The following is a 14,528-nucleotide window of genomic DNA, read 5'->3' as shown; positions in this document are numbered from 1 at the left end:
CAGATTGGCCTCGTGGGCATAAGACCCACGTAGCCCCTTTCTACTAGGTATGTCCCCGTGGAGGTGCCGAGTGACCCTCCAGCCCTGCTCCTCTTCGTGCATCTGGTGAAGATGAAAGCACACCCGGTACCCAGGCCAAGCCCTGCAGTCATCGTAGCCCCTGCCTCCCCTTTATCCCCTGTCTACTCACTCGCAGTGTGGCCTGTGGCTTCTTCCTGCTTTAGACCTCCCAAGTCCTCTGCCTCTCCCCATCCCCTCTGCCTCTCCCCATCCCCTCCGCCTCTCCCCATCCCCTCTGCCTCTCCCCATCCCCTCTGCCTGTGCTCAGTCCAAGATGCTGTCAAAACAGCTCCCAGATCACTGAGAGCCTCCCTCCAGAACGGAACCTCCATGGCGGCAGGGCCTTCGTCTGCCTTGTTCTCTGTCGCACCCACAGTGCCCAGCACAGTGGCTCATGCTAAGGAGACACTCAAATGTTTGTTGAATGAATGAACGATCTCCCTGCCTCCAGAATTGCTGCCCCCAGACCGTTCTCCAGGCAGCAGTCAGGGTGGCCTTTTAAAATCCACACTATGAAATGCCAAGTGGAATGAAACCCTTTCCTGAGCCCCCATTGCCTACACTCTGAAGTCCAGTCTCGTTAGCAGGTCGAACAGGCCCTTTTGTGGGTTGGCCCTGCCTGCCTCTTCCAGCCTCGTCTCTCATCACCCGGTGGAAAGTACTCATGCTTGTGGAAAGTCAATGTGACATGGTGGTGAAGGGCCCTGGAACCATACAACCTGGGTTTGGACCTCAGATTCACCATTTCCTGGCTCTGTGACCTTGGATAACTACATCACCTCTCTGTGCCTCAGTTTCCTCACCTTTAAAATGGAGATAATAGTACCTAGGTCACAGTTACTGTAAGGATGAAATGATTCACTATATGTAAAGTTCTCAGAGTGGCTGCCAGCACATAGTCAGTGCTAGAGTCATTAGTTCTATAACTAAAAGTTCGTTACGATCGTAACGATTAGCTAGTTATCGTCACTTCTATCATTGCAGTCCTGCAAACAGCCTCTGAGACTCTGCATGGGCTCCTCCCCCACCTGAAGGGTCCTTCCTCTCCTCTCCCTCCCACTGATGCCTTTCTCTTCTTCCCAGCTTTATTGAGATGTAATTAACATATAACATTGTATAAATTTAAGGTGTACAACATGTTGATTTGATATACGTGTATATTGTGAAATGATGACCACAGTAAGGTTAGTTAACATACCCAGCACCTCACCTTACAGTTTGTGTGTGTGTTTGTGTTGAGAACTTTTAAGACCTACCCTCTTAGGAACTTCCAAATATACCATACACTGTCGTTAACCAGAGTTAACCACCACGCTGTACATCATATCCCCCTGACTTATTCATCTTATAACTGGAACTTTGTATCCTTTTACCACCTGCACCTATTTCCCCCACCCCACCCTTGGCAACCACCATTCTATTCTCTGTTTCTCTGAGTTCATTTTTTTTAGATTCCACATATAAGTGAGATCATACGGTATTTGTCTTTCTCTGTACAACTTATTTCACTTAGCATAATGCCCTCAAGTTTCATCCATGTCACAAATGGCAGGATTCCTTCTTGTTTGTGGCTGAAAAATATTCCATTGTATGTGTGTGCCACATTTTCTTTACCTGTCCATCCATCAGTGGACATGTAAGTTGTTTCCATGGCTTGGCTGTTAGTAAATAATGCTGCAGTGAATCCCACATACTCCTTTCACCTGCTGGCTCCTACACAGACTTCAGGCCTCAGCTTAAACATCCTCCAAGAAGGCCTCCTCCAAGAAGCCTTCCCTAATGCCAGGGTTGGGATTGGGCTGAGATGAGAGAGACACTCCCCTTGGGCATAATTTTAAGAGAGGCACCAAAGAACTCAGTAATTAAATAATATTTTAATGTAGTATTTTTTAAAAACCAAGATTAATGCAAATTATCCATGATAAAAAAATAACATTTCAATAATGACAGACTCTGTTGGCCAGGACTAGGGTGAGACAAGTGAGGTGAGCTGTGCAAGTGCTGGGTCGGATCTGGTCTTTTTATTAAGTTCTGGTGTTCTTCTTCACGTTGGATTTGATTTATATGCATCAATTTTGATTTTCTAAAAACAAAATATTGTACTAAGATCGTATTTGTCTAGATGGCTGAGTTTTTGGTGCTCCCTAAGATTTTGTGTGCAAGGTTAGTGCCTCACTTCCCGCACCCTGTTTCCAGCCCCACCCTCCAAGTTTGAGTTCTGTTGCTGCTCCTGGGCGCATCCATGGCACAAATCACCCTGTGTCGTAAATACTTGCTTCCTTGTCAGGATTGTTCAGTCCTTGAGACCAGAGCCCACATCCAGTCTCAAGTGTCTGGCACAGGGACTGGCACACAGTAGGTGCTCATTATATGCTTCTGATCGCACTGACGGCAGGAGAAATTGGATGGGTGTGGAACAGCCAGGCCTGCACAGTGGAGAGGGCTGGGCAGCTCCTTCCTCCCGCTCAGGATGCTTGTTCTCTGGAGCTGATCACACCTTCAGAGCAGCTGCTGTGGTCTAAGACGCAGGCAGGTGGACCCCACATTTACATCTTCTGCAGCATGCTGGGGCCTCACCAGGACACCGTAAACCTGGGTCCTGTCCCAGGCAGTGAGCCCCAGCTCTGTCTTCAAACACCGGGTACCTCCTTCCAGGTCTCAGGGTGCCCGCAGTGACAGTCCTCGCCAGGGCCTCACGCCCCAGAGAGAACGTGTGTGGGGACACCGGAAGAAAGAGGGCCTTGCTGCTCGCTTCTGCAGGCTGACTTGTCCCGGGGCCCGTCTTCCGTTCCTCCCGATCCCCTGGGGCTCTGGGACCTGGAGCCAAGGGGCCACCTTCCTGGGAATGCCTCAGTGGCTGCCTTCCCCCAGCCCTGGCAGGAGAAGAGCCAGCTTCAGAGGAGGGTTGAGGTGTGCTTTCAGGCTGTGTGTAGAGGGACAGGCCAGGGGCACGTGTGAGCTGACCCGCCCTTGAGTCCTCAGGCCTGGTGTCTGCTCACACAGACCCCTCTTCTCCCCCGAACCCAAGGACTCTTGCTGTTTGACTTAGATCTCTCTCTGTCTTTCACACACACACACTCCCACAATCCCAGCCAAAGAAAGACTTGTTCTGCCAGTAGTAGGGGAACCATGAATGTGACAGTCAGCAGCCCATCTGTGTAAGGCGGTGGTACTCGGGGCTCACCTGACCAGCCCACAGGGCCCAACAGCTGTGGGAAGAAAGCTTTTGCAGAATCACCCGTGTCAGGGCCATGCACAGCAACTTCGGGGACTAGGGCTCCTGACAGCCCATAATGGTGCCTACGGAAAATGCAGGGTCCCTTTGGCCTGACAGTCCTGGGAAGGTGTCCAGAAACTTCCCCTTACTCCAGCCGCCTCTCTCCCGAATCATAGGACTCCTGCTGTCCTCACCTCACCATCTGTCACATCAGTCGTGACTCGCGTCCTTCCTGCAGGGTGCCTTCCTCTCTGGGAACAGAGGTCCTCCTCCTCCCCCTCCCTCTCTCCTGCTTCTTCCTCACCCCCTCCCTGCCCCTTCCTCCCCCCCTCCCTGCCCTTCATCTCACAGCACCAAGCACGGGGCTGGTGGAAGCGGGGTCAACTCCGGAGGAAACTCCGGGGACTTGGCCAGGACAGACTCCTTTCCTGGAACGTCGGGGTCCTGATTGACTCTGCCACGAGGCAGCCAGCCCATCGTGCCCCCTGAGCCCAGACCCGCAGAGCTGTCTCAGGGAAGCCATTCCCTGTCTGATTCACCACTGTTGAATCAAATGAACTTTAAAGGCATACTTAATGAGTCATGTGTTTCATTTTACCTGCTCCCGTCTTAAATTGAATTAAAAATGTATCTTCGTGAAAATGCTTCCATATCAGAAGGCAGTGAATATTGATTCTCACTGAATCTCTGGCTGGGGGAAAGGCAAGCAGCAAAGCGTCAGCGACCTTCTCATCTTGCGCTCGCCTTGGCTGCTCAGGAAGGGACTGAGCTCAGAATCTATCAAGTAACGTGAGTAATCTGAATGCAAGTCAAGTCAGTAAAGATCTCTCCAAACTGTGAGCTTGTGAATTCCTAGGACAGGTGTCTCACAAAGAATGTAGACCCGCCTTCCCTGAGTGAAAATATCCAAGCACCTGGAACACTCTGTGTGGGACATAGAGTCCAGGCATTTGAGAGCAGGAGGGCCTGATCCTCCCAGGATGCTGTTTTAAACACGACCTTGCAGGGTTTCTCATCAAAAGCCCACCTGGGTCCCTCCGAGCCCAGCCTCATGGCGGAGGTGCAGCATGGGCTTCAGCTCCAAGAGGCATGGAGTCACCATGTGTCTCTGTTTTCTCTTTTCCTGTCTTGCAGAGATCGAGCAGGGCAGTTGCGGAGATCCTGGCATACCTGCCTACGGCCGGAGGGAAGGCTCCTGGTTTCGCCACGGTGATACCCTCCAGTTTGAGTGCCAGCCGGCCTTTGAGCTGGTGGGGCAGAAGGCAATCACGTGCCAAAAGAATAACCAGTGGTCGGCTAAGAAGCCAGGCTGCGTGTGTAAGTGAGCGGGGAGGGGGCCACTTCAGGGTCTCCACCGAGAGGCCAGGGGCCCATTTCCTAGCTAATCCGGACCCCATCCTTGGGAACCTCGTAGGTCGTAACCGTAGCTTCACTCTGGTTGGTTTCTTCTCCTTCTCAAAACGTTGCTGGCTGAGTCCTCATTTCTGGCAGTGACGTGGATCGTAGCACTGAGAATGATTACTCTTGACATTTGGGGGCCTTCTTCAATGCCGTCTTACTCTCCCTGGTGACCCTTGAGAGCAACGTCAGACCCCGACATTTCCTCCTCGCCCTTCTTGCTGTCATTGACGCCATGTAGTCGAGCCAGGGCAGAAGGTGCTGGCGATTTCATAAGACTGTAGACTCTGTGCCAGCCTTGGGGTACCACGAGACACCATGGCCGTGGGGGGATATATACAAAGTTTCATCAGATTGCTTCCTCTTGCATTGGATTTAGGGAGGGATGGGGATCAAGCTGTCTTTGAATTGTTGATCTTTCAGAGGAAGGGTTGGAGTTGAGTGCCCTGTTCTCCAGAGATAACAAGGAATCCTTTCTTCCTTTCTCTGGGATGGTCTGACCTCACTTTCCGGCGCAAATAATACTTTAAGTCCTGGCTCCCAGGGAAACTGGCAAGTGTAAGGGGACTGTGTGTAGAGGAGCAGGCTTGGTCTTTGTTGAGAAATCAAAGGTTCTACCTCTCGGGGCTGTCACCTCTTCTTCTCCCAGCCCTTGCCACTGCCCCTCTCCGTCTCTTACAATCTGCTTCCCTCAGGGAGGGGCAGACAGACTGACCCTCTAATCGTTCTTGCCATCTCAGTGGGCTTCTCAGGGCCTTGGAGTGCTGCCTCATAGAGAGTGGTTGCCCCTTGGGGCCGGGGAGAGGAATGACATGGGATACTATAAGGGAGTATCTGTGATGACAGAGAGTTTGGCATGTGAGTTGGTGAGTTGGGTCATACCACGGTGATTCTACTTTTCAAACAAAAAAATCACTTTGTGTAGTTGACAAAGCATTTTTGATGACTTGTGAGCTTGTGTAAAAATTCTTGCAGAGGTTTAAAGATCAAATCGTTCTTAGATACACATTAAGCAAACCACCCTTATTGAAAAAAATAAAATTGCATGAAATTGGCTGCCCATCTCTGGCCCAAGGTGGTTAGATATGTGTACCCTGAAAGCCAAGGGGACCAGAGGGGCAGGGGAGGTGAGCAGGGGGCAGCTCCAGGCAGGCAGGAACAAAGGGCCTGACAGTCTAGAAACGAGCCCAGGGCAGAGTGGGTGGGTGGAATGGAGTTCCACAGGGTGGGTCGGAGGCAGGACCTCAGAAGGCAAAGGTCCAGACTGTGGGAGTCCCAGGTAGTGTGGGTGTTCCATCTCTGCAATCCATCTAGGTGAAACAAGGCAGGGAGAACTGGAAAGAGTCAGGCCTCTGGGGCAGAGAGCTGGCAGGAGGGAAGTGTGTATCAGAGCCAGCCAGCCACTTGGAACCAGGATGAAGTTCCCTGCCCCACAAGCTGAGAGATGCGGGGAGCAGAACGCTACTGGGGGGGGGGGGGGGCTGTCACTCAAGCCCTCCAGGAATTTACTTGACCCTTTGGCTCTTAGAAGTAGTTTCAGGAAATCTTTCTAGAACCTTCTGTAAGTGCTGCTCAGCAGGCCCCTCGTTTCCAGGAGGAAGGCTGACGGGATGCTGGACACTGCTTACAATCACCTGAGAAGAGATGAGGGCAGAGCAGTCCTGGAAGACATGGGGCGGTGCTCTCTGTGGTTTAAAATAAGGAAGAGGAGCCCCAGGCTTACTGATGAGAACCGTGAAGCAGGCACTCTGGGGGGCTAGGATGGCATTTCTTCTAATGGATGATTCTGGGAGATGGGGGATGGTATCCCCAAGGTACTCCCATTACTCGGGCTTTTCTGCTCATTTGGGTGTAAGAGACACAGCTTGAGTCTCAGGGGTGCTGGCTTCAGTGGAGGAGGCCAGGGAGAGCCAGCTGGCCCCAGGCCTTTGCACCACAAGCAAGGTCACGAGTGAGTGCCATCTGTCAGCTCTCTACTGAGTACCCAGCCCCTAAGCTGATGCATCCCTAGGTCCTGGGCTTTGCCCTCAGGTGGTGAAAGATGGTACTAAGAAAATCCGGGTGCTCTGAGAGAACTTTGGATTCAACATCTGGGAGACCTGTGTCTTAGTCCCGGCTCAGTTTTGTGACTATGGCCAGGGCAACTTCTCTCTGGAGTTTGGTTTACTAATCTATCCGATGGGGTGGCACTCCCCAAATTCTAAGCCTCTATGATCGTATTTACAGAAAAAGGCAACTATGACATGGATAGTCCTCACATTTTCCATCGTGACTACTTGGAAACCACTTTCTAAACTGGGTCATTTACAGAGCAGCTCATGCTTCAAGGGATGAAGTTAAAATGTGGCGATCTGCTTCTGATCCCAGATCAAATATATCATAGTGTGTGATCTGCAGAAAAGGGACAACATCTGTAAGCAGTTATAAAAATATGAAATAGTACAGGCAGCCTCTGTGTTTTATAATGTGGTCATAAATGTACATAGAAAAGCACCTCTAGCAAACGTTAGCTTAAGCGTCCTAAATTTTAGCACACATTAGTCACAATAAATATTAACGCAATATTTAGCAAACCGTACTGTTCTTTCCTCCTGAGGGTTTAGAAGAGGATTGGGGGATGTTTTGATGGCTCCAATTTCTTTGAACAGTTGTCCAAAAAGTGCACAGCAATGCATTGTTCTTCTCTTGAAACATTTTCTTCAAAACAGTTCCTTACTCGGGAATTGCCTGCCGAGACTACACAAATACACTGTTGCCTTCATGTTCCAAAACATTTTCTGTAGCAAGCAGGGACTTCAGAATCATTTCGTTGGCTTTCGAGCTGCCCTCACAGCAGTAGATGCTCAGTAGATGGTCTTTTTTTCACTCGGTTTTAAAGATGATGATGTTTCTCGCAGTGAAAAGCATTTTGAAAGAAAAGACGGAGCCAGCTTCTCTCCTCTTACTCTCTCTTCTTCCTTGGCTAATTCACATCTCCAGGGATCACTGCTCCAAATCAGGTGGCACCAGTGCCACTTTCCATCCATTCAACAGTATTTACTGCGTGTCTACCCCGTGCCAAGCGCCAGGCTTTGGAGTCAAAGCTCTTCGGACTCTGCCTGGGAAACATGCTCAACCTGGGGTCCTGGTGAGAAAGCTCCCCGCAGGTTACACATACTCTTCACCTTCCTCACAGGGACATCGAGAGCCTGTCCACTTATTCCTCCACAACAAGAGATACAAGGGAAGGAAGATACAAATAACTCTGATGGTGGTTTGCACAACACTTGATGCTTTGTTGACAGGCTAGCAGAATACTTCACACTTCATAAGGAAGCCAGGAAACCAATTATCAGTCCATTAACAGCCACTTGCAGAAGAAGTTTCAAAACAGCCTTCACCAGAGAAACGCCAAGACTGCACAAATGCCAGCTTCCCTTCGCCATTTTGTAAACCACCACGAGAAGGTGTGAATCCTAATTGCTCAGTTCCTAATGTATATGGCATAGGTGTGAAATGGGAATACACTGAGATGTATACAGTGCGAGTTACAAATCAGCAGCCGAACCTTGAGAGACCAAGGGAGGGAGAAGTGGGTCCTCTGGGGCTCAAAGAAGATGTCACAGATGATACGGGGCTGGAGCTGGGCCTTGAAGGGTTGGGAGGTAAAGGAGGGTGCTTCACACAGGGACGCTACAGGAAATGGTCCTCTCCTAGCACACTCCTGTCCCTTGCTCCCTGTGTTCCTCCCCCTAATCATACCCACGCTCTGGACACACACACACACACACACACACACACACAGGTTGCTGGACAGAGAAATGGATTGAGTCCTAGGGTCATCAGGATCCTCAGCCTCAGCACTACTGACATTTGGGGCCAGATGATTCTTTTTTGTCGGGGGCAGTCTTGTGCATTGCAGGGTGTTTTAGCAGCAGCCTTGTTTTCTACCCTCTAGAAGCCGGTAGCACACACACCCACCTCCCGCTGCCAGTTGTGACAACCAAAAATGTCTCCAAACGTTGCCATACATCCTCTGGGGGAAAAAAGCCACCCAGGATGGAGAACCACCAGTCTAGGATAACCTAGTCTTGTCAACTTCTAAATACAATGAAATCTGTATATTTGCATTTTGTGTTAGATCGTGATTAAAATCTATAGAATAGTGACAGTGAGGAAGCATGGGGTAAGGGAAGATGCCAGCATTTATTACATGTTTTATGTCATTGGGAAGATAGGCATCTTCCCTACAACGTTATGGAATATTTATTCTCTCATTTTTACAGATGAAAACAAAGCTCAAGGAGACAAGGTACATAGGCTCAGAGGTTATAGAACCATTAAATGATGGGCTGGAATTTGAACTATTACTTGACAGGGCAGGCTCCTACTCCAGATCCTGCACTCTCTCTATTGCACCAGACATCCAGAATCCAAGGGGTCATCTGCAGCAGGAGAAACAGGGAAGTCTTAGGACAACAAAATTCATCCAGACTACAGAAACAAACTGTTGTCTGTGTTACCCCCATGAAGTAACAGAGATTCACAAGAGTGAAACAAATTCATGAAGGCTAGATCCATGACCCTTGTTGGGACTACATCAGTATTTGCACACCAGTATGCAATATACTGGTGTCAAAGGCATTTCCTCATCTTTACTTTTTCTCATTCCTTCTACCCATCCATTTATCCATCCATTTTGATTTATTGAGCACCTGCTATGTACAGAGTCAGCTGCATAAGAGGGTATGGCTTTTCCTGGTAAAATTCTAAACTGGAGGGCCTCTGGGGATGATCGATCCTGCTCAGCTCGAAGTGGTGATCTCTTAGTGCCATGTCCTATATAATGTGCTGTAACTCTTTCAATAAGTATCTGGGGCTTAAGGGCCACTACTCAACACAGGCTTTTGGTATATTCTAGTATTTTATAAGTTTAAATGAATAAGATACTCTTAATTCATTTCCCTAATCATTTTCAAATTTGGCCATTCCTTTTTGATTCTTATGCATGTGCACACATATTTCGGATGGTTTTAATCAAAATGAACATACCGTCTCACATTCTGTCTCTTCAAGTCCACATTATATTGCATATCTTGCCATGTTACTACATGTCTTTTGTAGTTATCATTCTTCATGCCTATAGAATATTCTGTCTAGTGAGTGGACCATAACTTAGGCTACCAATTATGTTCAATTATTTTTATACAAGGCTATAATGAACATCCTCAAGTGTATGGCCTTTTTTATTTTTCTTCTCTTGAATTATTTTCTTAAGATAAGTTTCCAGGAATGACGTTGTTGGGCCAGAGTAGGAACATTTAAAAATACCTCTTGATGTATACTCCTAGGTTGCTCCCCAAAAATGTTGTGCCAGGTCATAATGTCAACAGCAAAAGCTTTAAGGTTAAAAATAAGATTCGTATAATACATGTCCTTCCCATCCAGAAATATGGCATAGATTTCTCTTGTGTTCATCTACTTCCCCTTTTCTAAATATAACAACTTTGTGGTTTTCTTCATATAGGTCATATATATCTCTTGTAACCTCTACCAGCATCGCCAAACCTCAAGTATTTGTGCGGCCTTTTAAAAATTGCTAATTTAATAGGTATAAGTTGAATACATCCCTCCAGCACACCCTTGTCAACTTCCGCACAGTGCCAAATGTTATGGTAAGTGCTGCGAATGTAGAGACGAATTGAGCACAGCCCTTGACTTCAAAGAGCTCGCTTTAACATGAAGATAGAGATAATTATGTAAATTAAAGTGGGCTCTTGTGGTTCAAAATTTAGCTTTTCAACTAGAAAGCACTGGTGAATCAGATGCATTTAGAACCTGCCCCATGAAGATTCATTCTTTTATTTGACACATATCCATTGGGGGCCAGCGATGGGGCAGGCATCGTAGTGGGTGTGGAACAGGGAAGCAACAGCCCCTTTGCTCTTAGAGCATAGACTTAGGTCATCGCTATTAGAATAGTTGGGGCTCAAAGAGGGGAGGACAGATTTGAAGCCCTGCTGGGAAGGGAGCTACCCTAGTGGCAGTACTGGGTTCTGAGAAAAGCCAGGGGGTCTGGACCTCTGCAAAAGGAGGATGTTCATTGGATACATTGACACACATACACACAACTACACACACGCGTGCACACACACATGCACAGTCTGCATACTTGATTTGCAGTGGTTCCTAAAGGGGTTGGCTGCTGCCGAACGTGGGTGAGTGAAAGAAGAGAGGTGGGGCCCATGGGAGTAGGGTCTGGAGAGACTGGTTGGTACCCATGGCTGGAAGCATGCCCCTGTTGGAGCAAGAGGTATGAAAGTGGTGTCAGGATTTCCGTTACAGGACCCTGGACAGAGACTCCAGTCCTGGCCTTTCTCCAGCTGGCCTGGGTCCAGTCCTGCCCAGCAAGGACATGGGGCATTTGCTATTTGTAACCCCCGTGTAACAACTGTCTGTCCTGACGTGTGGCTGCGAGAGTATCGTGTTGGTATTTTCCTTTCCAATTTGAAGGATCTTTCTATTTGATACACATATCTTACCAATCTCTAGCTTTCTTTTTTCTTTCTTTTTGTTTTGCTATTTTACATTGTACAGTTCTTTTACATTTTTATATAGACAAATCTCTTGATATTTGTGATTTCTTTTCAAAGCTGAGAAAGTTATCATTCTGCCACAGATCTAACAGCTTGTTGTATTTTTAGTTATTTGTCAGTAATTTGATTTTTTTAAAAACATAATTTGTTAATCCATCTGGAGTTTATTTAGATGAATGCATGATATTGTCCAAACTATTACACAGTTTTCCAACACGATTTATTAAGTAATTCATTTCCCTTTTGATTTGAGGGAAATGAATTGTTCTATCACATTCTGAATCCTCAAATGTAGTTAAGTCTATTTCTTGACTCACCACTTTGTTCTGCTGCTAATTTCTATCTTAGCACCGGTGTTGAATAATTTTAATTGTTGTTTTATAATATGTTCTAATATCTGGCAGAACTGGAAACTACTCCTTCCTCCCTTAATTATTTTCTCTTTCAGAATATTCATTGTTATTCTCATCTGTTTGCTCTTCAAGATTAATTTTAGAATCATTTTGTCATAGTAAAAAAAAATCCTATTGGGATTTTGTATGTGTGCTCCTATTAAACTATAAATTAACTTGAGGAAAATAGGCATTTTTATACTACACAGCCTTCCCATCTAGAAACATGGTGTGTCACTCTCTTTGTTCATCTACTTTCATTTTTCTAAATATAACAGCTTTGTGGTTTTCTTCACATAGGTCACATACGTCGCTTGCTAGCTGTATTTTTAAACAGGCAGGTGCTTTTTCACTCCTCTCCCACCTCGACCGCAATGCCCTGTGCACACCTGAAGCATGTCCCGTTTTCCCTCCTCTCTGTGGCTGAATCCTGGCGTTCCCCCTAAATATATAATCCCAGATTTTCCAGGACAAGTGCAATTTCAAGCATCCTTTCCTTTATCCCAGAAAATATGATCACAATAGCTAGAGTCCTTGGAAATTGCCTCTTTCAAATGTTCAGAACCAGAACTGGGATCAGCTGAGGTTTGAAGACGTCAGCCTCGGTGTGAGGGATAATATTCCTGGGAACTGCTTGTGATTGGGGCAGGGGCTGTGATCACAAGGGCGGTGTGAACTTCCTCCGCTGATGTAATGTTCTCCTCATTTCTCTGGGCTGCCTTAAAGGTCCCATGAACACACACGTGGCCCTGGGAGAGAAGCAGGGAACCTGGGGATTGCTTTGGTCCAAGTTTGTCAATTTCAGGTCCATTCCTGGAAATTGAAAACCAGCGTGTGTAGTTCTGGGCCCCCTTCCTCTGCTACCCAGGCCCCCAGCACCTGGACCCTGAAGACGTGTGGTCTCACTGTGCTAGTGATGAGCAGAGCTGGGGGCGCCTGCTCTGTAGAAGGACCCCAGTAATCCAAAGGGGTCATTTCCTTGAGCAGAAAGTCCTGATGATGGCAAGAGCTGGGAAGCATCTCTATCTGCTTCTGCAGTGGGGAATGGGCACTGCAGTCATGGCTGCGAAGCCTACCAGGACCACAGGGGCGGCCTGGGAAAGGTAACCCAGAGTCGAGGGGGGCCGAGGCTCGGAGAACTAACCCTGAATGAAGGGATGGCTCACATAGGGACCGGCCAGCACTTCCAATCAGAATATCCAAGGAAGTAGAGTCAACACTTGTCCTACCAGGACAGTGTGGGTCCTGCATCACTTGTTACCCTTATTCTTAAATAGGCAGGTACTTGATGGGTGAAGGTGGCTTCTGGGTTGGATCAGGTCCTCACCCAGGGGAACAGGGTCTACTGTGCAGGGTATCCCAGCCCCAGCAAGAGGCTGCAGTTCCATTAAGAGCTTTACTCACAGCAGGGACTAGAGAGGAAACCAAGACCCAGAACAGAAGCCCAGTCCCTGAGCTGGGGCACACGTGGTGGGGCAGGGGTGGCAGGTGGGGAGGCGCCTGAAACTCTGTGGGCCTGTGGGTGTGCTGGGCTCCTCGCAAGCCCACCAAATGCCAACTGTATGAAACCAGACTCACATCTCAGCCCACTGGTTTGAGGGGACGGGACTTCCCCATGACTGTCAGGCGTGGCTGGGCTGGGCTCAGGATCTGGCTGTAAGAAGTGAGTCTGTGGAATGAAAGTGTTCAGTGTACCTGGGTAGGGTCTCATCAGGCAAAGACTGGATGTGAAGGGATGGCTCACAAAGGAGGCTACCAGCACATCCAAGGAAGCAGAGTCAACGCTCTTCCTACCACGCCAGTGTGGGTCACAAACAGCACTTGTTACCTTTATTTTTAAATTGATATATTATGGGGGAAGGAGGTCCCTTTGATGGCCCTGCCCAATACAAAATAGACCCAACCCAGCTAATCGTGAGAATCATTCATAGGCTTTTTAAAATACAGAATCGTGGTCTCATCCCCAGAAATTCTGATGCAGCAGGTCTGGGATGGGGCCCAGGAATGATTGTTCTAAAGCCTTCCTAAGTGATCTAGATCAGATTAGTGAACCCCACTAATAGGGAGTACCTACTGTGTGCCCATGGCTTGCAGGGGTGTTTGGGATCATTCCTGGGGGGCTTGGTCCCCTGACAAGATGGCAGCCTCTTCAGGCATGGGGCTAGGATGTACATGGTCATATATGTTGTGGTCATATGTTGTTACTATGAGGCTGGCCAGGCTGAGGCTGCCATAACTCGGGTGGTTACGATGGTGGTGGCCTTCTGGGGTCCAAAGAACGTTGACCTCAGTATTGATATCCTAGTGAGGCATGGGATGCAAAGCTCAGTACTGTGACATTACAACTCGATGTTGCGATTGCCTGCCTTTCGTTTCTCCGAATGCAGCAAAATGTGGAGGGGAGGGGCTGCTATACACCCGACAGTCGGAAAAGGGAACTGGGAAAGGGATGGGCATAATTTTAACATGGTTCTTGTCTGCCAAGAGCTCATGGTCTAGTGAGTGTGACAAGCACATACTTTTATTATAAAGCAATCTTTGAATTACTGCAATTTATAGATGCGGCCACAAAGTGCTACCAGTATGTAAGGAAAAAAAATTTATTTCAGTTGGAAGATTCTCAGAAGATTTCTTGGAGGATCATGGGCAAAATTTCAGCCCAGTCCAACCCAGGGATATATCCAGAACCAAACTGCAAAAACAGTCCGAGGCCATATTCCTACAGCTAGGAGTCCTGGCCCAAGGTATCTGGGGACCACAGCCACCTGGGTGGCCTGGGGGCTGGAAAGACTGACCAAGCTTTGGGGGTCTTACCCTGGGCTGTGACCTCTGCTTGAGGGCCGCTGGGGAATGGGTATACCTACCATTCTCACTTCAGCTTTCAGC

The 14,528-nt window shown here is 48.1% G+C and overlaps 1 protein-coding gene across 1 annotated transcript in view; it reads left to right on the top strand.

Moving 5' to 3' along the window:
* Window positions 1–14,528, top strand: part of CSMD2 (CUB and Sushi multiple domains 2) — a 653,956-nt gene that overhangs the window by 369,362 nt on the left and 270,066 nt on the right. Inside the window, exon 13 of the mRNA XM_036829393.1 lies at window positions 4,412–4,594. Coding sequence (XP_036685288.1) covers window positions 4,412–4,594 — 183 coding nt within the window. The remainder of the gene's footprint in view (window positions 1–4,411; window positions 4,595–14,528) is intronic.

This window comes from Balaenoptera musculus, chromosome 1 (genome assembly GCF_009873245.2).
Source record: "Balaenoptera musculus isolate JJ_BM4_2016_0621 chromosome 1, mBalMus1.pri.v3, whole genome shotgun sequence".
Lineage (NCBI taxonomy): Eukaryota > Metazoa > Chordata > Mammalia > Artiodactyla > Balaenopteridae > Balaenoptera > Balaenoptera musculus.
This window is presented reverse-complemented; position numbering and strand designations above follow the sequence as displayed.